A 24420-nucleotide genomic window follows, 5' to 3' on the forward strand; every position below is an offset into this window, starting at 1 on the left:
ACATGTTGTGTGGAGGGGAAAAAACAAATTATTGGACTTTAGAACTCAGGGGAAATACCTCTTATGTTCCGTTGGGTATAATGTTTACATAGGTAATATTTGAAGAAATTGGAGAACACAACTGTTTCGGTATCCGAATGAACCTGGAAATACAAGTATTATAGTTAAATGGTAAATGCATAGAGCAGGAGGAAGGTTTGTGTGAGCAGTTTACCTCACACAATAGAGCCTCATGAGATCCAAAATGCCTGCTCTTCTTTCCTTCAACAACCATCATAAGGGGCAGTGGGTAGGACACCCCCATTTACAGTGGATCCTACCAATAGTGGCAGGTGTGGCTGACCTCTATCTAATATGTATGCACCAACTGGTGCCAGAAAGATTTGTAAATTACTTCTATAAAAAAAAAAAAAAAAAAAAAAAAGTCTTACAGTACTTAGCTGCTATATGTCCTGCAGGAAGTGGTGTATTCTTTCCAGTCTGACACAGTGCTCTCTGCTGCCACCTCTGTCCATGTCAAGAACTGTTCAGAACAGAGGCAAATCCCCATGGAAAACCTCTGCGGCTCTGGACAGTACCTGTCGCGGACAGAGGTGGTGGCAAGGAGCTTTGTGTTAGGCCTCATTCTCATGTTCTGTGCACGTATATTCGTATGTTCTTATTGTGTTCAACTATTTAGGATGTGTAAAGAGATTTCCAATTTGCCACGTGAACATTGATGAAAACAACGGGAAGACATGGTGGTCGTTTAGGAAAACCTGCTACACAATTGTGGAACACAACTGGTTTGAAACCTTCATCATCTTCATGATTCTTCTCAGCAGTGGAGCTCTGGTAAGTCAGATATTTTGTTACCGATGTGGAAATGGTGAGATGGCCATTCAGTGTAGGTGGTAACACATTCAACCAACATGGAAAATTATCTGTACATAGAAAAGGGAAGAGGGAATATAATACAGTCTTATCGTATAATGTTAAAGAGGTACTGTCACAAAAAAAACTTTTGACACGTCAGAGAGACATGTCAAAAGTTTTTATCGGTCGATCGATTGGGACAATGAGTCGGGAGAAGTTGTGCTCAGCGCATGCCTTTAAAAAAAATGGCCTGGTCTTAAAGGGAACCATTCAACACATTTGTGCTGATTGGGCTCCCAGAACGGCTGCACGCATCTAACAGCCGGTCTGTAATGGTGTCAGGGGTTCCGGGCTCCATAGTCGTCATGTCCGATAAGGGGGCAGGGGGAGAGCTGTGAACTACTCATCTGGGCTGTCACTAGTCATGGTTCTCTGTCCTGTCAGTGTACTCTGTGGGGTAATTGAGGCGTTAGCGGTCATTCTGGGAGCACAAAAACCTTTCTGTTTTTCTGTATAAACATATAGTATTAGAGGGAAACACATAGGATAGGATGACATTACTGCTGTATCTTGGCTCCTTAGAACTCATGCTTTAGCTTTTTCTTGGAGATTCTCTCCATTGCGCCATGCCATGATACCACAAAGTAATACTTCAAGGTTCCAACAAATCTAGAGTCTAGAGTGTGCCAAGAGTCATGGTTTAGCTGGAGAGCAAGAGGTTGGAAACCAATGTCCTAGTCCAATGTCCCCCAACCTGTGGCTCTCCAGTTGTAGCAAAACTATGACTCCGAGCATGCTCATACTGTATTTCTCTAAAAATAAGACAGAGTCTTATATTATTACTAGGGCTTTTTTCGGTGTGTTTTTTGGAGTAAAACAGTATGTCCTGACACTGTAGTCCTACTCTATAGGTATACAGCAGTTAACACCCATACTGTATGCCCCACTGTACTGTAGGCCTCCATACTGTATACATCCCCCTTCTGCAGTAAGGCCCCCATACTGTATGCCTCACCTCCCTGTATAGTTATCCCCCCATACTGTATACATTCCCAGTCTGCAGTAAGCCCCCCATAATGTATGCCTCCCCTCCCTGTATAGGTATTCCCCCATACAGTATACATTACCAGTCTGCAGTAAGCCCCCCATACTGTATGCCTCCCCTCCCTGTATAGTTATTCCCCATACTGAATACATTCCCAGTCTGCAGTAAGCCCCCCCATACTGTATGCCTCCCCTCCCTGTATAGTTATTCCCCATACTGAATACATTCCCAGTCTGCAGTAAGCCCCCCCATACTGTATGCCTCCCCTCCCTGTATAGTAATTCCCCCATACTGTATACATTTCCAGTCTGCAGTAAGCCCCCCATACTGTATGTCTCCCCTCCCTGTATAGTTATCCCCCCATACTGTATACATTCCTCTCTGCAGTAAGCCCACCATACTGTATGCCTCCCCTCCTTCTATAGTTATCCCCCCCATACTGTATACATCCCTCCTCTGTAGAAAGACCCCCATACTTTGTGCCTCCCCTCCCTCTATACTTATTCCCCCATACTGCATACCTCCCTCCTCTGCAGGTAGTCCCCATACCTACCATCCTTTCCCCTAACAGGTGGGGGCAGAGTTTAACAAGTCTGGCACTAATTGGCTGATGCTCAGTCACCCCATGTCAGGGATCTGGTCAGCTGACTTTAACTAGGGCTTATTTTTCGAGTAGGGCTTATAGTTCAAGCCTAAAAATTAAGCTAGGTTTTATTTTCGGGGTATGTCTTATTTTCAAAGAAACACTGTAGTTTCAGCTAGAGAATATTGTTCTTGGACAAGTAATTTCGCCAACATTTGTCACACTTCTTTATTATTTAGATGTACTTTGCTTAAATCCTTATTGTTTCCTTTAGGCTTTTGAAGACATTTACATCGAGCAGCGGAAAACAATTAAGACCATGCTGGAATATGCAGATAAAGTGTTCACGTACATCTTTATCCTTGAGATGCTTCTGAAATGGGTGGCCTATGGATTTGTAAAATATTTTACCAATGCCTGGTGCTGGCTGGATTTCCTGATTGTTGATGTAGGTATTCCACTCTATTATATCTATATACTGTCGGCTTAGCCAGTATTAGTTATATGCTATGTACAGTTGATAAAAAACCTGAATATGTTGCTTTGTACTTATATTGTACTTTTATTGCTTATGGAGTATTTGCTACGAGTGATAGCAAATTCCTAGCTGTGATTTTTTTTTCTCTACAAGATCCAAAACCATTGTTATGCCTAGCTGTAAAATAACTAGTGTGAATGTCAGACTATAGATGTAAAACTGAATGGCTGTCAGTCACTGTCGACAGCAATTCACTAAAATATATATTCTGTCAATTTATAAAAATCAACACTGAAACCGAAAAAAAAGACAGAAATTAAGCAGTGTGTCATACACAACCCCATCCTCCAACACATGAGCAGCATTTGTCACATTACTGGCTGTCATCTCCTATAGCTGCTTCAGAGTGCTGGATAACCCCCTGTACTTGTGTCAGTAGTGACTACCACCATGACATGTACATGATGAAATGGAGAAAAGAAATCACAGCCGCAAAATGGTAGCTGTATGGAGGGCATTGTATGTCTAGAAGTACAGAAATGCTAATGCAAATTAATATGTGAATAGTGAAACTTTGAGTCATGATAAGATGGTACGAGGGTGGTGGTAGGATAATGTTGTATGAGGGTGGAATCCCAATGATTTTGTATGAGGGTGGTATCAGGATTGTGTTATATCAGGGTGGTATGATGTGATGTGGGTGTAGTATTAGGATGATATGGGATCAGTATGATATTAGGACGACGTGTATAGGGATGGTGTAAGGGCATTATGGTCTGAGGGTGGTGTTATCGTATTAGAATGATATTCACCCATCAATGTGCGACGTTTCGATCTCTCATTGAGATCTTTTTCAAGCAAGGTTGCTTGAAAAAGATCTCAATGAGAGATCGAAACATTGCACATTGATGGGTGAATAAAAACCTTTTTTCACTCACTATATACTGGAGTGCCGCCTCGTACAAACCTTGTTGTGGATTTGGAAGCCTGGGTCTGGCTACCTGAGTTTGTGCACCCACCTGAGCCTTTGAGCCAACACAGTGCCATCCGGCAATTTTCCTTTTTAGTATTAGAATGATATATGACAAGGTTGGTATTAGGGTAGAGTGGAATTACTGTGCATAGTAATAGGGCAGTTACATTTGTTTCCATTAAACCAAAGATTTCCTTCTCCCTATAACATTTTCCATCCCCTCTCAGGGATTCAAAGAGATTTAGGATATGTTCACACTGAGTAAATGAGGCAGAATCTATGGGAGAGTGCACACTCCTCCGCTCACAGAAGTGACAGGCTGTGTCCATCTTTGTGAACCATTACAGTATGTATATAATCTACATAACTTTCTAAATACATCACTTTGATTTCACCATACAGATAATAGCCCAGATTAATCTGCCTAAAACCAAAATGACTTGGTTTTGCCCATAGCAACCATCTGGTTTTGCCCATAGCAACCAGTCACAGCTCAGCTTTCACTTTCATTTTACCACAGCTTGTTAAGTTACAGATGTAGCAGAGTTAGTAACATCAGAGACACAGCGCAGTTATTGTACATTGTGTGGGGGCATGGCTTGGACTTAGACCTACCCCTCCAAGTTTCAGAACGCTTACCGCCGAGATGTGGAATCAATGGAAGTAAGCACTGGGGAGCATCAAGCCTCATCTGCCTTCTGTGCCCTGGAAAACCCCTTTAAGCCAGCGAGAAGAAGATTTCAGTTTTAAAGCTGGTAGAATTGTGAATGCAGCTCTGCACTATAATACAGATCAATCCAAGATAAAAATGTAATTTGTTTGCAAAATTACTCAACTTTTTATGTAGATTTAATTCTATATACAAAGAAAAATGGTGCTGAAAGACGGACATACCCTTTACGACTTGTCGGTGCATTTATAAAAACTGTCCTTTTTTTCTATTCTTTCCGTTTTTTTCATTCTTTCAGTTTGAGGTACAGACTAACATGTATACAAAAAGAGCTGTCTATGTTACAGTAGGTCAGATCAATCATACATTATAGAAGGCCACACGCATATGGCACTGTACAAGTTCTGATTCACAAAGGTCTATGGACACAAAGTAAGCCCCTGTTTTTATATAGAAGCATAGAGATTTTTCTCTGTCGGATTCATATAGAATGAGTAAGAATATACTTCCATGTTCACTCAGATGCTTCTAGGGGAGAACACTTCCATAATATGGCGCACAATGGCACCATATGGCGATACATGGAGTGCTAATGACTTTGTAGCACAGAATTGAAAGGACTCTGCGCCATCATATACTCTCCTAAAGAACAATATTCGTGTATGTCTCTATGGTAATTGGTGCATTTCATATCGCAATAAAACCATTTTAGTTAATGAAAAACACTTTTTATAAATGTGCCCCAATCCGTACATCACATAGGGAGAAATATGAAGGCACTGTTGGCACTTGGCGCCCATGGCCGTCCCCTGGGATTGCACACAAATGGCTGTGAATGTGTTAGTTTGCCTGTAGATTGGATTTCTCTAGTGTTATGTGATTCAGTTCTAACCACACATTTTCTTATACTGTGCAATGCTGTTTTTAATGACACATCGATCTTTCAACAGGAAACAGATGGCTGTTCTCTGAAGCTGTAATGGCTGCATAAATACCATTGTGATGAACTATACCTTCTGTTTTATAAATCATTTCATCTCTTTCTGTTTAATGATGCCAATCTCAGTGTCCCGACCTTTGCTGCGTATTGCTTTTAGTGTTTCAAACAATGTTGGTTTCATATTGTAGATTTATAGTTAGGTTCAGTGCCTTAAAAAATATTCATTGCATAAATCATAAAACAGTGAACAATTTATTGTTGCAATATGGGGCCACCTGGTGTTCAAAGTGTATAGCAATGTGTATGTCCACCCATTCAGCTGGTACACATGCTCTGTCACTCTCCCCTAAGCCAGTTCTCTATATTGTGATCCTCTGTTAACAAAAAAAAAAAAGATCTCCCTGCTTGGTTTATAAAGGAGTGCATACTGTGGTGCCCACAAGGAAGATGGGAGTAATAATTTAGGACCAGCTGGGGGAAGTAAAATTTCAGGAAACATTTGTAGTATCAATGAAGCTTGAGTATCTTCCTGAGGGACACAGCATGTGGTGGTATAGTTTGGGACTCTGGGCCTACTATTGAATTCGGCCAGGGGAAACTTATATAATAACTTTACTTAAAGTGTGCCTTGCCTCCAGCTCTGTGCACTATAGTCATTTCTCTAATGTGTATTTTGAATTTGGCACCATAATAGGCTTTTATACGTCCTGTCTCCCACCTCCCCGCCACATACAGTGGAACCTTATGAGACAGAGTTTCCCACTCCATCTCCATAGCTCCCATCTCCAGTGAGAGACCCAGCATCATAGAATTACATGGAGCTGGGTCTCTCACTGAAAATGGGAGCTATAGAGATGGTGTGGGAAGCTCTGTTTCATTAAGCTATAAGTCTGCCTGAGGGAAGGTAATGTGACCAACTCCTCATAAACTCTTTTAAAAGTATTTAATCAGTGGAGGCAGCTCAGAAAAAAATAAACAATTGCATGACAATGTATCTCAGTGTATGCACATGTTAAAGGGGTTATCCAGCGTTACAAAAACACGACCACTTTATTCCAGAGACAGCCCCACTCTTGTCTCCAGCTTGGGCGAGGTTTTGTTGCTCAGTTCCATTGAAGCGAATGGAGCTTAATTGCAAACCGCACCTGAACTGGAGACAAGAGTCGTGTTGTCTCTTAAAGAAAGTGGCCATGTTTTTGTAGCACTGGCTAACCCCCTTAAAGCAGTATGAAACAATACAGTATATACATTAGACATGTTTAACTCACCATACCCAGACAGGATTAAGCTGACAGGACATAGTCTACAGCCTCACTCCAACCTAAATAATTAAGCAGCACATAGACTAGTACTGGGACACTGCAATGCTTTATATACTTTCACTACTCTAATCCCTATAATATCTGCAGGGACTGCCAGAGAAAGAAGTAGACCAGCATGGTTTAGCATTAGTGTTGAGCCGAGAGGCCAAACCGTTTGGGTTCGGCAAAGTTCTCCAAACCTGAATGCTCTGCATTTAAATCTCTATGGCATCCAACTTATTATTATTATTATTTATTTTTAAAGCACCCTTGATTCCAGATTGCTATACAAGTGATGGGGGTGACAAACAGAACATTACAAAATCAAAAGACGTTACTTGAATAAGGTAAATGGCTGACTGGTACATAGGGATAGAGGACCCTGCCGCTGAGCGGTTCGGAGAAGGTGAACAGTTTGGCCTCCCTGCTCAACACTACTTAGCAGCATCACCTAGGGAGACACATGAAAGTAAAAGGCAATGAGATAGTAATAACATTTCAGGAGTTTTGGTATGAGAATGGTTCATAGGATATCGAGTGACACTTAAGGATAGCTCTCATGGCTGTAAGATCATAGACATCAATTTAAATAGTTCTGCATGTAGAACTTAGTCAATTTATAGACTGTTTACACTTAATATTGTAACTGCTGGCCATTACTCCAAGAGGTTTGGGATGAGGAGTATGTGTGTCTTGAACAGTTTGACCAACAGACCTGTACAGGTCTCTTCTGTCTAAAGGCCCTATTACACTGAACGATTATCGGCCGTATTCGGCCGATATCGTCCGTTACGGACGATAATTGTCCTGTGTAATAGAACACAACGATCAGCTGACATGAACAATGTCGACTGATCGTTGTAGTTGTGTGTCTTTCAACATGTTGAAAGACAAACGACTCATATAGCAGCGATCTGATGCCGTCGCTCAGTGGAATAGGAGCAGCTCCCCGCTGCCCCCCTTGTCTCCCACCCACTCGCTGTGGCCGCGTGTAATAGCGGCAGTAGCGAGTGAGGAACAAGGAGCAAGCGAGCACTGACAGTGCTCGTTTGCTCCTCACAGTCGTCCCGTGTAATAGGGGCTGAAGGACTGGACCTACTCCCACCATTCCCACCTGCCTGAATTTCAGAGGCTTCATTGTGATTACCACTGTAAAGTCGTCTAAGTCCTCTTAGATATTCCTTTGATGTTAGTTTTCTTCTTATGTCGGATTTTAGATTACTTAATCCTCTTACTGAAACCAACAGCAGTTAATGTGCAATTAATGTAATAGCTATTTCCAGGAATTGGTAGAATTACTTCTCAGGTGGAGTGCGAGGTGAGCACTTTATAGACTTAACATTGGATGACACAACTATCTCATCTGCAATTGTCATATTGAAAGATATATTTGTCTCTCGTTGATGTTCCTTATTCATATATTTAGGTGGAATTGAAAGATACAAAAGGGTGGAATTGAAAGATACAAAAGGGTAGATAAACGAAACATATTTCGGATGACCACCACAAATTGGTCGTCATCTCAAAGAGGAAGGTCAATAATAGTGGTCTAAATCTGATCCAGTTTAGGAATGGAACATATCCTTATTAAAGGAGAAGTACGGCCAAGTAGTTTTTTTTTTTTTTTTTTTTAAAGGCAGGGGAGGGGGACATAACAATCAGTCCTTATTTACCTCTTCCGGTTCCTTCCATCCGCTGCATGACCAGCCCTGGAACCCCCCAGTTTTGATGATGTCACAAACATGCCTGTCCTGGCTGATGGACTGGCGGTGTCCCACCCCAGTCATTGACTGACTGAGCGGCCAGTCAATTGACTGTGTTGTGGTGTCAGCTGTGATTAAGATCCCCAAGCCAGGTTGGGGTGCCGGAGCGGCAATCTAGCACTAAAGAGGCACGGGAAGAGAGAGGATTTTTATGTTCACCCCCTGCCCCCTTAAAAAAAAAAATTAGTTCTTGGCCGGACTCCTTTTATTGAGGTCACCTGTATGAAGTTCACATTCATCTATGGGTAAACCCATGACATTGCATCTTAAACTTCTAGACATAAAGCAAGCATGGTAACTTCCCTTGTTTCACGTTCTGTTCCATGCAATTGGGCATTTATAGGCACTCATGCCTCATCATACTTAAACAAGAATTACATGATCCCATATAATAGTGTTGAGTGGATGAGTCAATATGTAGTGAGCTATAACTTTTTGTCCATACATTTCCCCTTCAGTACGTTACAGGGTTGTCATTCGTTCCCTCCTACGCCCTGTAGACTGAACGCATGGAATTGTGCTTCCCCGGTCATGACTTGATGATCATGCCTTGTCATCATTAATCATGGAGTTATCACGTTCTTGCTAAAGGCATAAGGAAACAGTACATGCAACTATTGTTGCCTTTTCTCTTTAAGCTGATCCCCATTTAAAGACACAATGAGGGTTATATATATATTAAAAAAAAAAAACAACAACAGTAGTGTTGCCCTACAAATTTCCTGGGGCAACAATACATTTTTCCACCTCTCTATAACTTGCCACCATGGCTCATTTTCGTTAGGCTATTGAATGTCTAGTTTGCAGATACTGTAAGCATATTCAAAAATATTCCCAGCCAGTAAATTAAAATAGGTTAAACATTTAAAAATGTTTAACTGAAAAAATTTCAGTTGGGGAGGGGGGTCATAATTTGTAATGTACTACCTTTTCCTAGAGGGGTTTTCTGGCCCAAAACATCACCTGTTTACCAGATAACTAAATGTTAGATTGCTGGGGGGTGGCTACAGTTGCTAAAACAGGGAACCACAATAACCTGTCCCCAGCTGCATGACCACAGTAAGGAAGGGTATAAATGGGGAAGTGAGCATGTGAACTACAGCGCCATTCAAACTGTATGGGATTGACCAAAACACCAGGGATCAGCGGGGGACTGGTTTACAGTATTCTTACTTAATTCAGGAAGAGGTCCGGGTAGGGGGATTTTTTTTCAAAAGTGCCGGGGAGGATTAAAAAAATAACATGCACTTACTGCCCCATTTCCAGTGCAAACTGCCACTGTGGCTCCTGGATGCTTCCTGGTTTGAGGGGACCTGGGACCTGACATTCCAGGCCTGCTTAGCCAGTCAGTGACTGTACCAGGTCCCACCTCTGCCGCTGAGCAGCTGAGCAGGTCTGGAACATTCCAGGTCCCCTCTTAAACCAGGAAGTGGGGGCGAATGGAGCGGTGGTACGCAGGCACCAGTGGAACAGTACATGTTATTTTTTGAAAGTACATGTTTGACAGTTTTGAAAATAATCCCCCTGCCCGGACCTCTTGTTTAATTATTAGGGGTCAGACCTTTACATTTTAGATAATTATCACCTTTTCAATGAAAAAGTGGGATATATTTTCTTGCTGGAATAGCCCTTTAAGGAATAAAGAATAAGTTATCTTTGAAAGAAAACACCAAAAAAACAAAATTATTATTCAGTTTTTAAAATTTTAATTTAACATGCCATTGGTTCTGAACAGATTTCAATTATATCCATTTTGGCGGTGGCCCTCGGGTATGGTCAACTAGCCGCTATTAAATCTCTAAGGACCTTGAGAGCATTGAGACCTCTACGTGCATTATCAAGATTTGAAGGCATAAGGGTAAGACTGAGAACTAGGATGTCACACAGCACAGATTCACTTATTTTCTTTGTTGTAGGTGCGTTTTTATTGTCAGTCTTAATTTTGCTCCTCAAAACCAACTGGAAATTTGGCAAATTGTGAGAGCGGGTAAGATTTTGAGGGTTTTGGTCCCATTGTGTCAACAGGTTTCTGTCATCGGGTGGAACCCCCGTGTGCTGTGTTCTAACCAGGTTTTATTTTGCAGCTGGTCGTCTTCCAACTATATAGAAAATCACGTCATCTCTCACGGAAAAACTAAAGGATGCCTCGTCTTTGTACAGTAGAATGTGGTGCAGAAATTAGAATTGTTGCTTTTGTTTCCATATAGGTATCTTTGGTTAGCTTAGTAGCTAATGCCTTGGGATATTCAGAACTAGGGGCTATTAAGTCCCTACGGACATTAAGGGCATTGAGACCACTAAGAGCCCTCTCACGGTTTGAAGGGATGAGGGTAAGATGAACACAAACTTTTAATGCATGTGTAGATACATGCATGTTGTATGTGATAATGAATGAACAACCAACTCTGTACTATTGCATTGTATACCATTGCAACTATCGAATCAATTTACCTTCACCTAAATTCTTGTACCCAAAAACGTCTTATTAAGGAAGAGAGGATGCTCACAATTAAGAATTACATTCTGCTGATAGTCGAAAGTCGATGAAGAAAACTAATACAATTGTTCTAAAATTTCCGATAATGTCAATGGCTGATTTACGGAGATGAGTTGGGCAGCGTTCACCATTACAGCCCAAATGCAGGAAGGACATTTAATAGTCTCCCACAACATTACAATCACATGACCTTCAGCTACATCCCAGCTTTGTTCTATGTCCTTCTAGCATTTGTCTGTATGGAAATCTCTGGTAATGTGATCTAAAGACCAACAAAAGGTCCTTATTATCCTGTATATGATTTGCACATAAAGGGCCATTGGGAAAATATAGATTATGATATAACAGCATAATGAAAAAAAAGAAATTAAAATTAAAACTGCTGATAGCACTATATAGGGGATAGGGAGGGCAGTGTGACAATTTCTGGGGTATAATCATGTAGGTTGCATGACTGAGAAAAAGTCAAGAGCCCAGAAGGCGGATCCTTTGTGTTAAGCTTCTCTGGCTCCTCCACTTAGCTTTGAATGACAGCTTTAACATCCAATCAGGAGACCTCTTCAGTGCACAGAGCTCTGAACATTTCCAAACCCCTCCTCTTGTCTCTGAATGATGACTCTAATGGTTTTCCTGGACGTTAGTACCGTGACTGATGGCTGAGAGGAGGAGCCAAAAAACGCTCAATATTCAAATCTTACCAAACCCCTTTTTTAATCTCTTATTGATGGCTCTAGTCGTCTTTTGATTGGTCATTACAGCGTTAACTTGAGGCTAAGAGGAGGAGCCAGAAGGCACTCAGTGGCACTCTGGGCACTTGACATGAGGTTCCACCTTCTTGGCACTTGCAGTAGCAGCCTGGATGTTCCTAACCCATGGTATGTATTCACTACCCTCCCTGTCCTCTTTATAGGGCCATTTTGAAGGTTCAGATAAGATACCCACTACAGCCAAATTAGGGTCCTTGCTTTTAGTGGGTCTGTGCCTGCACAATGAATGACTAAACGCATTATATGTACAAATGTACATTATATGTACAATGAATGTATATTACCGATACTGCAAGTAAGCACGGCACCGCTAGAACATAAAAGAAATAAAAATGCAGACCTCCAGTATGGGAATATACAGTTTGTCTTTGAAATCATGCCTTGGCATTATCGGTAACTAAACACAATAGAAATCTACAGATATAGCCAATATCATTGTTATAACCTAGGCTTTTCATCCAAAGCAGTTTTAATTATATTGGCTTAATCTGTTGTGCAAATGTGTAAGTTAGCCTCAACATAGTAATAATGTACATACGAGAAACTATTGTATAGTCTTATTATTATTATTATTATTATCATTATTATTATTATTATACACTTCAGTCTATGCGTGACTATATTGGATTATAGTTAACAAAATTTCCTTCTGATGCTTGTACTACAGTGACTCACTTGTTATCATCAATCTGAAGAATTCCCCGTTATGTAGAATGCATTGTTTTAAGATTTCATAGGAATTGAAAGTTCTCAAGCAAGAGAACAAGAACATGATATAAAACAATTCTGTTCAGGATTAGTTATAAGTTGCTGGGGGAGGTGTAGATTTGTTGCGCAGAGAGTACGCTGGGCACGGGGCCGCCCGAGTTTACAAAGAGGCGTGTGCCCCTTAGTAAATCCGGCCTGCAAAAAGGGGTGGGGCTTAATTTAAGACTAGCGTACTCATACACCGATCTTCTTAAATGTCCCCCAATGAGTGGATACTGTAGGCACCGATACTAGAGATGAGCAAAATGGCCGAGGTTCAGGTTCGTATGAACCTGAACTCTCGGCTTCTGACTGCCGCTGTCTGCCCGCTCCTTGGAGAGGGTGGATACAGCCGGAGGACCGCCTGGAAAACTAGGATACAGCCATAACCATAACCTCGGCAGGTTCGCCCATCTCTAACCGATACCCATCAGCTTATCAAGGGAAGGATTCCAGTGATACACAGATATTAAGTAACCAGTAAAAGGAATCTCTGAATCAGAGTTCCCCTTTTATCACGCTGAAATGTAATTATTCTCAGTAAGAGGCATAGCAATTGATACACACGTCTTGGGGGAAGTAATAATATGTGGAATGAACTTTGGATATACAGCGCATTATTTATTGAAGAATGTCAGGGAGGGCGCATAGACAAGCGCGTCACAGGCTGGATGGCTTTATTTTTAGAAATCGCAATATAATGATTATTTCCGCAATGACTATTTATGATCAATTTAGGTTACTAGCAGGTGGTGAAATATTCATCCTAAAAATACCTGCGCTTATTCAATAGTCTATATAGTCTATATATTAGTCCTTCGCCACCTTATGTCATGCCTAATGGATTTTAATAGGATTTAGGATAGGCTTAGCTCACTTGATAGGGCCTAGGGTTTGGATTTTTTTTTTTTAGTATATAGCAAACGGTACATCCATAACCCTGTTTTAAGCCAGGACAACATATACTTCTATTCCTGGCTTTGTTACAAGCGACAGAGCCATTCCCCACTAGAAGAGTATTAGCTAAACTAGCTGTTCATTAGAATTCAGATATCCAGCTCCATGGTAACCAAGCCACCGTACAGCTGATATGACTTATTTTTCTACTTGATGGTTCAGAAATAAGTATGTTTTTCCCGCAGCAACAACATTCAAATAGCCTGGAAATTCTAGGAACTTCATTGCTGGAATAATAAGGTGGTGCCACATTGTTAAAAGTCAGAAAAACAGCTCAGTAGAGTTGTGAAAAAATAAACTAAGCAGGGGCGGATTAACTTCACCATAGGCCCCGGGCTGTTGACCAGGCCTGGGCCCTCAAACCCTCTGTAACTATGGCAACACTAGCATAGTGTTTATAATGCAGGATAGATAATGTCATGATGCCCTAATTTGCGCAAAATTGCGGTAAAAAAGCAGCTGACTGCAGAACTGTAGCCAGGAGACAAAACAGTACTAAAAAGTATAAGTCTTTTTGGGTGGCCTGGGCCCCCCAGGAGCTCAGGGTCCCGGGCTACTGCCCAAAACGGACCTATTATAATCCTCTACTGAAACTAAGGCCTCCTCTACATGACCGGGGGGGGGGGGGGAGTGATAAAAGTGGGGATTCGTAGTCCGCATTTTATCTTTTGTGAACAGCCAAAAAAAATAATATATGCAGATACACAATGCACTTTAAGGGGAGCTGTCATAAAAAAGACACCCCAAACTGTTCATATGACCACATAACTGTGCGAGCAGAGAGACTTTCCATAGCTTTTAGATGTTCAAAGATGCAACCAAAAAAAAACACACACACATAAAAGCCAAATGTTCATGTGTTCCCTATGGGCTAGGGCAGGGATAGGGAACCTTCGGCCCTCCAGGTGTTGTAAAACTACAATTCCCATCATGCCTAGACAGCCGAAGCTAAAGCTTCGGCTGTCCAGGCATGATGGGAATTATAGTTTTGCAACAGCTGCAGGGCCGAAGGTTCCCCATCCCTGGGCTAGGGTAAGCCGCAACCAGACAGCTCTGGTGATGCCTAATCTCTCCCAGAACAGAAGGGTCGGGCCCAAGCGTCTTAAAAAGTCTTATTCTCACACAGTATTAAGAATCCTTTGACGTTGCCCAATCTTGCTAATGACAACAGAGATGGGCATGTTGAAATCCAGCCTATTCGATCCTTCTCTCCCCCAACATCTGCTGTCAGTTGATTTTACCGAAGGATGGCTCATGTCCACCTGTACCAGAGCCATTCATACAGATCAGGTCCCTATTCTGGTTCATAGTGGGGAGTCCTGGGTGTGGTTAGGTCGGTGAGGTTTGCTATCATACATGTCCTTTTTTTCTTAATAAGATTGTCCAGGATTAGTAAAAACATGGCAGTTTTTCTCCAAAAACAGCATCACCCTGATTGTGTGTAGTATTATATTTCTGCTCCATTCACTTCAATGGAAATGCAAAATACTGACCAAACTACTGAGCAAAAATACTGTGTGTGAACATAGGCAAAGGGTGTTAAAAGCGGAGTTGCCACACCACACACAATCAAGAGTGGCCTTTTAAGTCTTTCCATACTTATCAGGTGCTGTATGTCCTGCAGTAAATGTTGTTTTCTTTCCAGTATGACACAGTGTTCTCCGCCGACATCTCTGTCTGAGACAGGAACTGTCCAAAGCAGCAGTAAACCCCCATAGAAAACTTCTCCTGCTCTGGACAGTTCCTGTCTCGGACAGAGATGTCGGCGGAGAACACTGTGTCATACTGGAAAGAAAACAACATTTCCTGCAGGACATACAGTAGCTAATAAGTATAAGAAGACTTTATATTTTTAACTAGAAGTAAATTACAAATCTATATAACTTTCTTTAACCAGTTGATTTGAAAGAAAAGCATTTGCACTGGATCACTTTAATGGAACTGAGTTACAAAACCTGCACCCAAACTGGAGACAAGAGTGGTGCTGTCTCTGGAAGAAAGCGGCCATGTTTTTGTAGTGCTGGATAACCCCTCTAAATGCAGCACCTATACAATAAAACAAGATAATAATACAATGCATCCTACTTATAGTAGTAATCATTGTAATACAAGCCTCAGAAGCTGAGATATATTAAGTGTAGACTGGTGGAACAAAGATATTTTCTTACTAATTTCCTGCATGTGGGAATCTACAAATGAAACCCGGCACAGCATGACACACTTGCCTGTTGAGTGTTAAGAATACTAATAATTGTAACAAATCTATGCTTATCCCAATGCATGCCTCACATTGTAAGTGTCATACTAGATACACAATCCTCATTTCACTTTACATCCTAGAAATAGAGTGTATTCATTGACTGAAGGGGATCGATTGCTCTAAAGGAGAACTATTAAGGAAAGAACCTTGCAGCACTATGAATAAGCATACAATACAGTCAGTAGGAGTGGAGTTCTCTGGGGCTGAACAAATATGGCTCAATGACAAAGCTAAGGATGTACTCAGACTGACTAAGGCCATGTTCCCACTACCTAGTTCCGTAGTAACCACGGCCGTTGTAACACAGGCCGTGATTCCTACGGAACTTACGTAGTGCTGCAGGCTGAGAGAATTCCAGCTGCAGTGTATACACATACAAGGGGAGATCTATCAAACATGGTGTAAAGTAGAACTGGATCAGTTGCCCCTAGTAACCAATCAGATTCCGCCTTTCATTCCTCACAGACTCTTTGGAAAATGAAAGGTGGAATCTGATTGGTTGCTAGGGGCAACTGAGCCAGTTTCACTTTACACCATGTTTGATAAATCTCCCTCATACACACTACATACATACATACACACATATATACATACATAGATACATACATACACACATATATATACACACATACATACATACATACATACATATATATATATATATATATATATATATATATATACACACACATACATACATGCACTACAGCCAGGATCCCTAGTGGCACTGCAGGAGACTGACATGTCAGTTTTCTGCGGTCACTATTCATTGAATAGTGGTCGCAGAAAACCCTGTCAGTTCACACAATGGCTCCAGCCGCTCACTCCATTGTGTGCAGCAGGGAATTCGGATGCGGGCGCGCACGGAATGTGCCCGCATGCGAATTCAGCAGCAGTAAAGATCATCCGGCCTGTACTGCAGTACCAGCCAGGATTATCTTTTCTCACACCAGCCGTTCCATGACCCGGCCAGGTCAGGGAACGGCCAGCGTCATACAAAGTGTGAACATAGCCTTATATTGTGCCTGGTACAATTGGGTCCCTGGTGCACTGATCTTGGAAAGGATTGGCTTATCTATGGAAATTGGATGGATAAATGTATCTTTATATCTTTAGATATCATTGCAAGGGGGTTGTATGATATTTGTTCTATTTTTCTAGAAGCAGTGTCAGTCGGGTTTAGGGGTAGGGAACCTTGGCTCTCTAGCTGTTGCAAAACCAAACTCCCATTATGCCTAGACAGCCGACACTTTAGTTTTGTCTTCCAGTACTTATCAGCTGCTGTATGTCCTGCAGGGAGTGGTTTATTCTTTCCAGTCGCTGCTGCCACCTCTGTCCATGAAAGAGCAGGAAAGGTTTTCGATGGGGATTTCCTGCTGCTCTGAACAGTTCCTGACATGGACAGAGGTGGCAGCAGAGAGCACTGTGTCAGACTGGAAAGGATACACCACTTCCTGTAGGACATACAGAAACTTATAAGTACTGGAAGACTTGAGATTCTTGTAGATGTAAACTACAAATCTATATAACTTTCCAAACCAGTTCACTTGAAAGAATTTTCTTATTGCCGGAGTATCCCTTTAACTTGACACTTGCCCCAGTGCAAAATTATAGGAGACCCCCACCTACCTAACATGTGCCCTTATAATAAAGAGCTTCCATACAGCTGAGAAGCTTTTGAGCACAAGGGTGAATTACCATTCATTGAGCCTTTGTATTGCACATTTATTACTATGTTATCTTATACGATTTGCCAGGTTCTTTTAATAGTTCTCCTTTATAAAACACCTATGCAAAATACATTCTTAAATAACTTGAATTGTAAAATGTATAAAATGGTTCCAAGTTTCCTTAAAAATGTACACATAGGGGGACCCCTCAGTTAGTAGGTGCTGGGGTGGTGGTACCTTGCCTAACCAGTTTTCCACTTTATTTTGTTAATGGGTCTCTTACTATTACTTTTACGATTACGATTTTTGCTAGATTATGTGCTGTTCTTTTATATAGTGATACATGCATTGTAACCTGTGGCCCCTATGTACAAACACAGTCACAACTGTGGATGAACAAGGGGATGGCCCATCTGTCTATATATCCTAGTAAGGTATATGGGCATCATAGAGGGTAGTCCCATGCCCAAGACTGCATCCTATGAGTCAGATTTGAGCTAGAGGGGTTCTGTTAGGATTTACGTGGCTGCTTATTCATTTCAGTAGGTGTTGTGTAATATTGCACATCTCTTTTGGTCAGAGGCCTTTGATGCAAACAACACCTATAAACAGTGAGACCCCCACCAGTCATGAGAATGGGGGTCCCATGTCCCCTTGTTAACAAGGTGTAACATTGGGGTGCGTGCATATTCAACACTATAGGACTGGAGATAGCCAAGAACTCTCCCATAGAATGGAATGGAGCAGTATGCACACCCAACTGTCACTCAATGTATACAGGAGACATAGGACCCTATTGTCATTATGAATGGGACCCCAGGGATCAGACAGTCATCTCCCCTCGCGTAAATAGATGATAAGTGTTGTTCAAAGGAAAACCCTTTTAATACACTCAAATTAGTATTCATGTACATCATAGAAAGCTTATATTACATGCTATACTAATATAAGTAAAAGCCCATAGAGGTTTCATTATGGCAATATTAAAGAAACACTCCGGGAAAATCTGATACACTGTATTTGATAGTGACATAAGGGGGCGATAGAAGACACAGGGAGTGTCAGTACTTTATTATTATTGTATCAAGCCCCGCCCCTGAGGATCTCTAATAGGCATACCATAGTGTATTAGTTTCCTGCTACCCTATGAGAAAGGACAGCACATAACAGATAGGGACAAAGAACTATATCATAGCTATACAAGAAATTGTAATGTTGTATAATGCATGTCCATCACAATCACTATATATAATTCCCCATGATGATTAAGAGCATGTACAAATATAAGGAAAGTAGTGCATGTTTTAAATGAAAAACTTACGTTGCCTTCTGAAAACATTTTATTGTATTTTATGTCTTTATGGTGCCAATTTTTTTTTAATATTTTATATTTTCTGCATACATTTTGTCCACCATTTATTCTTTCTAGCCAATATGATTTGCAGTTCCTTTTTATTCGTCCTTTGTTACATTTCTTTTAACATTTTTCTCTTTTTTTCTGCAGTTTACATGTCTGTGCGTTCGTCTTTCCACTCTCAGGTCTTTATTTTTTCTATATTGTTATAATTTCCTTTTTTTTTTTTCTTTTTATGTGTCGTGAGGTTTTTTTTCCCACCTGGCCCATCTGTTTAGATTTATTTTAGTTTTTTTTTCTCCATGTCTGATGCCGACCTGACAGCGACATCTGTGATGTCAAACACTGACATTCTTTTTTTTTTCCCTAATCATTATACTAGGTGGTCGTGAATGCGTTGATCGGAGCGATTCCCTCCATTATGAATGTGCTGCTGGTCTGCCTTATATTTTGGTTGATTTTCAGCATTATGGGAGTAAATCTTTTTGCGGGAAAGTATTATCACTGTGTTAATACTACGACGGGGGAAATGTTCCCTGATACGGAAGTTAATAATAAAACAGAGTGTTTGGAGCTAATAGAAAGAAATCAGAGCGCTCGATGGAAGAACGTAAAAGTGAATTTTGATAATGTGGGAGCAGGGTATCTTGCACTACTACAAGTGGTAAGTGTGACCCATACATTCTCTGTATCAGATATAATGGATTTGTTTTAGATCAATGACATATACAGTGTATATGTCATATATTAAAGTGTACCTATCACTTTTAGAGACAGGCCAAAGTTTTGATAGTTTTGACTGATCACTTAAATGGGTCAAGAGAGAGGCACATAGCTGAGCACTTTTCTCTCCACTCCCTGTACCTGGGACCGAGATTGACCCATAGACTTACATTGTCATGGTCACTTAGCAAAGAGTCAGGAGGAAGAATAAAGCATACTCACCTGCCTGATCCTGACAATGCTTTGCCCCATGATGGTCACCACTTCCTTCACATGCCAACACAGAAGAAAATGCCAGTTCAACCAATGACTAACTGAGGCGAGTCACCACTGAAGCCAATGACTGGCTAAGTGGTATGCCCTGAGGTGTCGGCGTGAGGATGTGGTGACAAGGCACTGTCAATATAGCAATGGATGTGAATTGGACAGGTGAGTATTAGAGATGAGCGAACCGGGTTCGGGTTCGAGTCGATCCGAACCCGAACATTCGATATTTGATTAGCTGGGGCTGCTGAACTTGGAAAAAGCTTTAAGGTTGTCTGGAAAACATGGATACAGCCAATGACTATATCCATGTTTTTCACATAGCCGAAAGTTCGGGTTCGGATCGACTTGAGCATGCTCGAGGTTCGCTCATCTCTAGTGAGTATGCTTTATTTTTTATTTTTAAAGCACCCTAATTTTACACAATAATTTTATTATCTTTTTCAATAAAAAAACAACAACCTTTGTTCACAGGCAAATAGTCACTCTAAGGCCCAATTCACATCACATTTCTGCACCACATCAGGGGTTTCCATGAAATACCTTCATAATACTATTATAATGCTATTTCAGTGTCTGTCAGTATTCAGAGAGACAGCTTGTATCTACAACCCACCAAATATGACTTGTAAAATGCCCCCACTTAATACTGCCACCCTAGGCATCAGCCCATAAGTGCCTAACAGTTAATAATGAGCCTGTTCTCATATACCAGATGTAAACTTTTTTTTTTTTTTTGCAAGACCCAAAATTGTAGATTCCATTTTGAGTCCCACAAAATAAAAGTATACACGTGGCAAATAGACTGAATGTAGTCGCTAGTAGACTAGGTCCAGTCTGTTAAAGCGAATGGACCTGCTGTGGGTACGTCATGTTATATGTGAGAATAAGTACACCGTATACCTCTGACATAACACATACAGTACATAATGCCCTACTTAAAGTTAAACTATCAGCAGGTTTGAAGTATCTAACCTGCTGCTATGTCCCTATAGTTTCCCTTCAATGTTAGAACATAGGTAGGAGTAGCGTGTGTTACCATCACAGTATAATATTGCCTGTTCCTGCCGCCTAGCTGTATAACTACAGGCACACATGGGTTCTCTTTGCATTGGAAGTTATTTTGCGAATTAAAATCAACATGTTGACAAGTCTTGTGCGAGGAGAAACCAAGTACTAATGATGCTAAATGCATTTTTCTTGCAGGCAACATTTAAAGGCTGGATGGATATTATGTATGCCGCAGTTGATTCACGGAAGGTTGGTATAAATTATGAATGACTTGTGTCATTAGCAGGGCTGGAAATTCAGCTCACAGTGCCCTAGGCGCTAAGCCTGAATATTACTCTGTTTTTCTCTTTCTTTTTTTTTCATACTGATATTATTATATGTAAATAATAGTCCTTCTTATTGCCACATTATATGCCTTCTAATAACAGCTCCTTCTAATTTTTATGGGGTTCACAGAGGATTTGTTTATTGGATGGGTGCTCTCCCGGGATCGGTTATTGGATGGGTGTTCCTCTTGCATGGTTTATGGGATGGTAACTCCCCCACCATAGTTTATAGGATGGGTGCTCCACCGGCATGGTTTATTGGATGGGTGTTCCTCTTGCATGGTTTATGGGATGGGTGCTCTCCCGGCATGGTTTTTTGGATGGGTGTTCCTCTTGCATGGTTTATGGGATGGGTGCTCTCCCAGCATGGTTTATTGGATGGGTGTTCCTCTTGCATGGTTTATTGGAAGGGTGCTCTCCCGGCATGGTTTATTGGAAGGGTTCTCTCCCGCCATGGTTTATTGGATAGGTGTTCCTCTTGCATGGTTTATGGGATGGGTGCTCTACCGGCATGATTTATGGCTTGGGTGCTTTTCTGACATGGTTTATGTGATGGGTGCTCTTCTGGTATGGTTTAAAGCAGGGGTGGGGAACCTTTTCCATGTCGAGGGCCGTTCGGGCATTAATAAAATCATTTGAGGGCCGCATACTGTGCGCAGCAGTTAGTAGCGTGGGTTTGCAGCACACGGGGCAAGGCAAAGTATTGTTCCCCCAGTGCCCCTGCTATTGTAGTTAACCCCCAGTGATGCCCCTGCTATTGTAGTTAACCCCCAGTGATGCCCCTTGTAGTCTAGCTAATCCCCAAGTCATGTCCCTGGTAGCCTAGTTAACCCCCCAGTGATGCCTCTGATAGCCTAGTTAACCCCCATCAGGCATGTCCCTTGTAGCCTAGTTAACCCCCCCATCAGTCATGCCCCTGGGAGCCTAGTTAACCCCCATCAGGCATTTCCCTGGTAGCCTAGTTATCAACCCCATCAGGCATGTCTCTGGTAGCCTAGTTATCCCCCCCATCAGGCATGTCCCTGGTAGCCTAGTTAACCCCCATCAGTCATGTCCCTGGTGGACTAGTTAACCCCCATCAGTCTTGTCCCTGGCAGCCTAGTTAACCCCCAAATAAAAAAATAAACATCCCACTCACCTTTCCTCCGTTTCCACGCTGTCCAGGTCCTCTTCTGTCCCAGGTCCTCTGTGCCGGTCTTCTCCTGCAGGCGGCGCGCGATGAAATGACGTCATCGCGCGCGGCCCCCAGGAGACTGAAGACACGCGCCGCTCTAGTGGGGAAGAAGCCGGCACAGGCAGCATCCTCCTATATCCGGCAGCTGTCACAGACATCGGAGGATGCTGTGTATGCCGGCTCCTTCCTCCTCCAGAGCGGCGCGAATCACAGGGAAGCTGCGGGCCGCATCGGGAGGTCTCAGGGGCCGGATGCGGCCCGCGGGCCGGAGGTTCCCCACCCCTGGTTTAAAGGATGAAAGTCCCCCCCACGGCATGGTTTATGGGATGGGAGCTCTCACAGCATGGTTTGTGGGATGGCTGCTCTTCTGACATGGTTTATAGGATGGGATCTTTCACAACATGGTTTATGGGATGGGTGCTCTACTGGCATGGTTTATTGGATGGGTGTCCCTCTGGCATGGTTTATGGGATGGGTACTCTCCCAGCATGGTTTATGGCATGGGTAATCTCTCAGCATGGGATGGGTGCTCTTCTGGTATCCTTCTGGAGGATGAGAGCTCCCCCCGGCATGGTTTATGGGATGGGAGCTCTCACCGCATGGTTTATGGGATAGGTGCTCTTCTGGCGGGGTTTATTGGATCAGAGTTCTCCCAGCATGGTTTATGGGATGGCTGCTTCTCTGACATGGTTTATTGGATGGGATCTTTCACAACATGGTTTATGGGATGGGTGCTCTCCCAGCATGGTTTATTGGAAGGGTGCTCTCCTGGCATGGTTTATGGGATAATTGCTCTTGCTGCATGGTTTATGGGATGGGTGCTCTTCTGCCATGGTTTATTGGATTGGTGCTCTCCGGCATGGTTTATGGGATGACTGTTTTTCTGACATGGTTTATAGGGTGGGATCTTTCACAACATGGTTTATAGGATGGGAGCTTTCCTGCCTTGGTTTATTGGATGGATGCTCTTCTGGCATGGTTTAGAGGATGGGAGTTCCCCTGGCATGGTTTATGAGATGACACCAGCTATATGTTCTCAAGTCTTTTTTTTTTTTTTTGCATTGAAACTGTACTGTACAGATGGCTTGTACATAGGGTAAAATGGCCACAACTGCAAATTTTCAATTTGATTCAGGATTCCCTGGGATTGGTAGAAGGGGTGGCCTAACCATTGGGTCAAATCACTTCTCCTAATTTCCAAATTAAATTTAGCATTGTGCCCTGGTGAAGAAAAATTCACTAAGATTAATAAGTTAACTTTGGGAAAGCTGACGTCATGGGTGGTGCACTCACAGTGTCGGACTGGGATACCTGAGGCCCACCAGAGGAAATGATCCTTGGGGCCCACCAAAGAAGAATCGGTAAAAAGCGACATACTGACCCGGCCCTATCCTGGATTCATCTGGATCTGCGACAACTCCCTTGTGAATGACATGTTTTCAGTCGAACTATAACTCTCAGAATACCCTACACTTATGAAGCTTTAATGAAGGGTATGTTGGGAGTTGTAGCTTCAGACAGAGCAAACCTTTAATAATTGATAGTTGTGCAGAAGCTTCTGGTGGCCGTAATCTGTTACAACCATCAGCCCTAAAAGTCCAGCACTATATGTCTCTACAGTGGCAGCTCATATGTACTACAACTCCCAGCATAACTCCCAGCATATCCTGAGACTATCAGTAAATGCTGGGAGTTGTAGTGCTTGCAGCTGTTGTACCTGGAGGATTCTTGGTGTATTGTACACTGAATGCTTTGTGGGAGATCAGAATACATAGTTATGTGGGGGCTCAGTGTGTGGAAGTGACCCCAGAACAGAACTACCATCACACTGCTACTGACCATATCATCCATCATCATACTACTACTCCTTCATCCTCCTGCACCTCCATTATCATACTCAGTGGCGGATTAACTTTACCATAGGCCCCGGGCTGTTCACCAAGCCTGGCCCCCCCACCCCACTGTAACTATGGAGGCACTAGCCTGGCGTTCAGGACATCATGACATTATCTATACTGTACTATGATTTGTGCAAAATTGCCATAAAAAAACTGTGATTTTT

General features: G+C 42.2%; 1 protein-coding gene across 2 annotated transcripts in view; it reads left to right on the top strand.

The window, feature by feature from the left end:
* The window catches only part of LOC138800816 (sodium channel protein type 2 subunit alpha-like), a 180589-nt gene that overhangs the window by 145772 nt on the left and 10397 nt on the right, over positions 1–24420 (top strand). For both annotated transcript variants that reach the window (XM_069982869.1, XM_069982868.1), the window contains 5 exons: positions 680–834; positions 2758–2931; positions 10816–10938; positions 19243–19524; positions 21054–21107. In XM_069982869.1, the coding sequence (XP_069838970.1) occupies positions 680–834; positions 2758–2931; positions 10816–10938; positions 19243–19524; positions 21054–21107 (788 nt within the window). The remainder of the gene's footprint in view (positions 1–679; positions 835–2757; positions 2932–10815; positions 10939–19242; positions 19525–21053; positions 21108–24420) is intronic.

Source organism: Dendropsophus ebraccatus, chromosome 9, assembly GCF_027789765.1.
Source record: "Dendropsophus ebraccatus isolate aDenEbr1 chromosome 9, aDenEbr1.pat, whole genome shotgun sequence".
NCBI classification, from domain to species: Eukaryota; Metazoa; Chordata; class Amphibia; order Anura; family Hylidae; genus Dendropsophus; species Dendropsophus ebraccatus.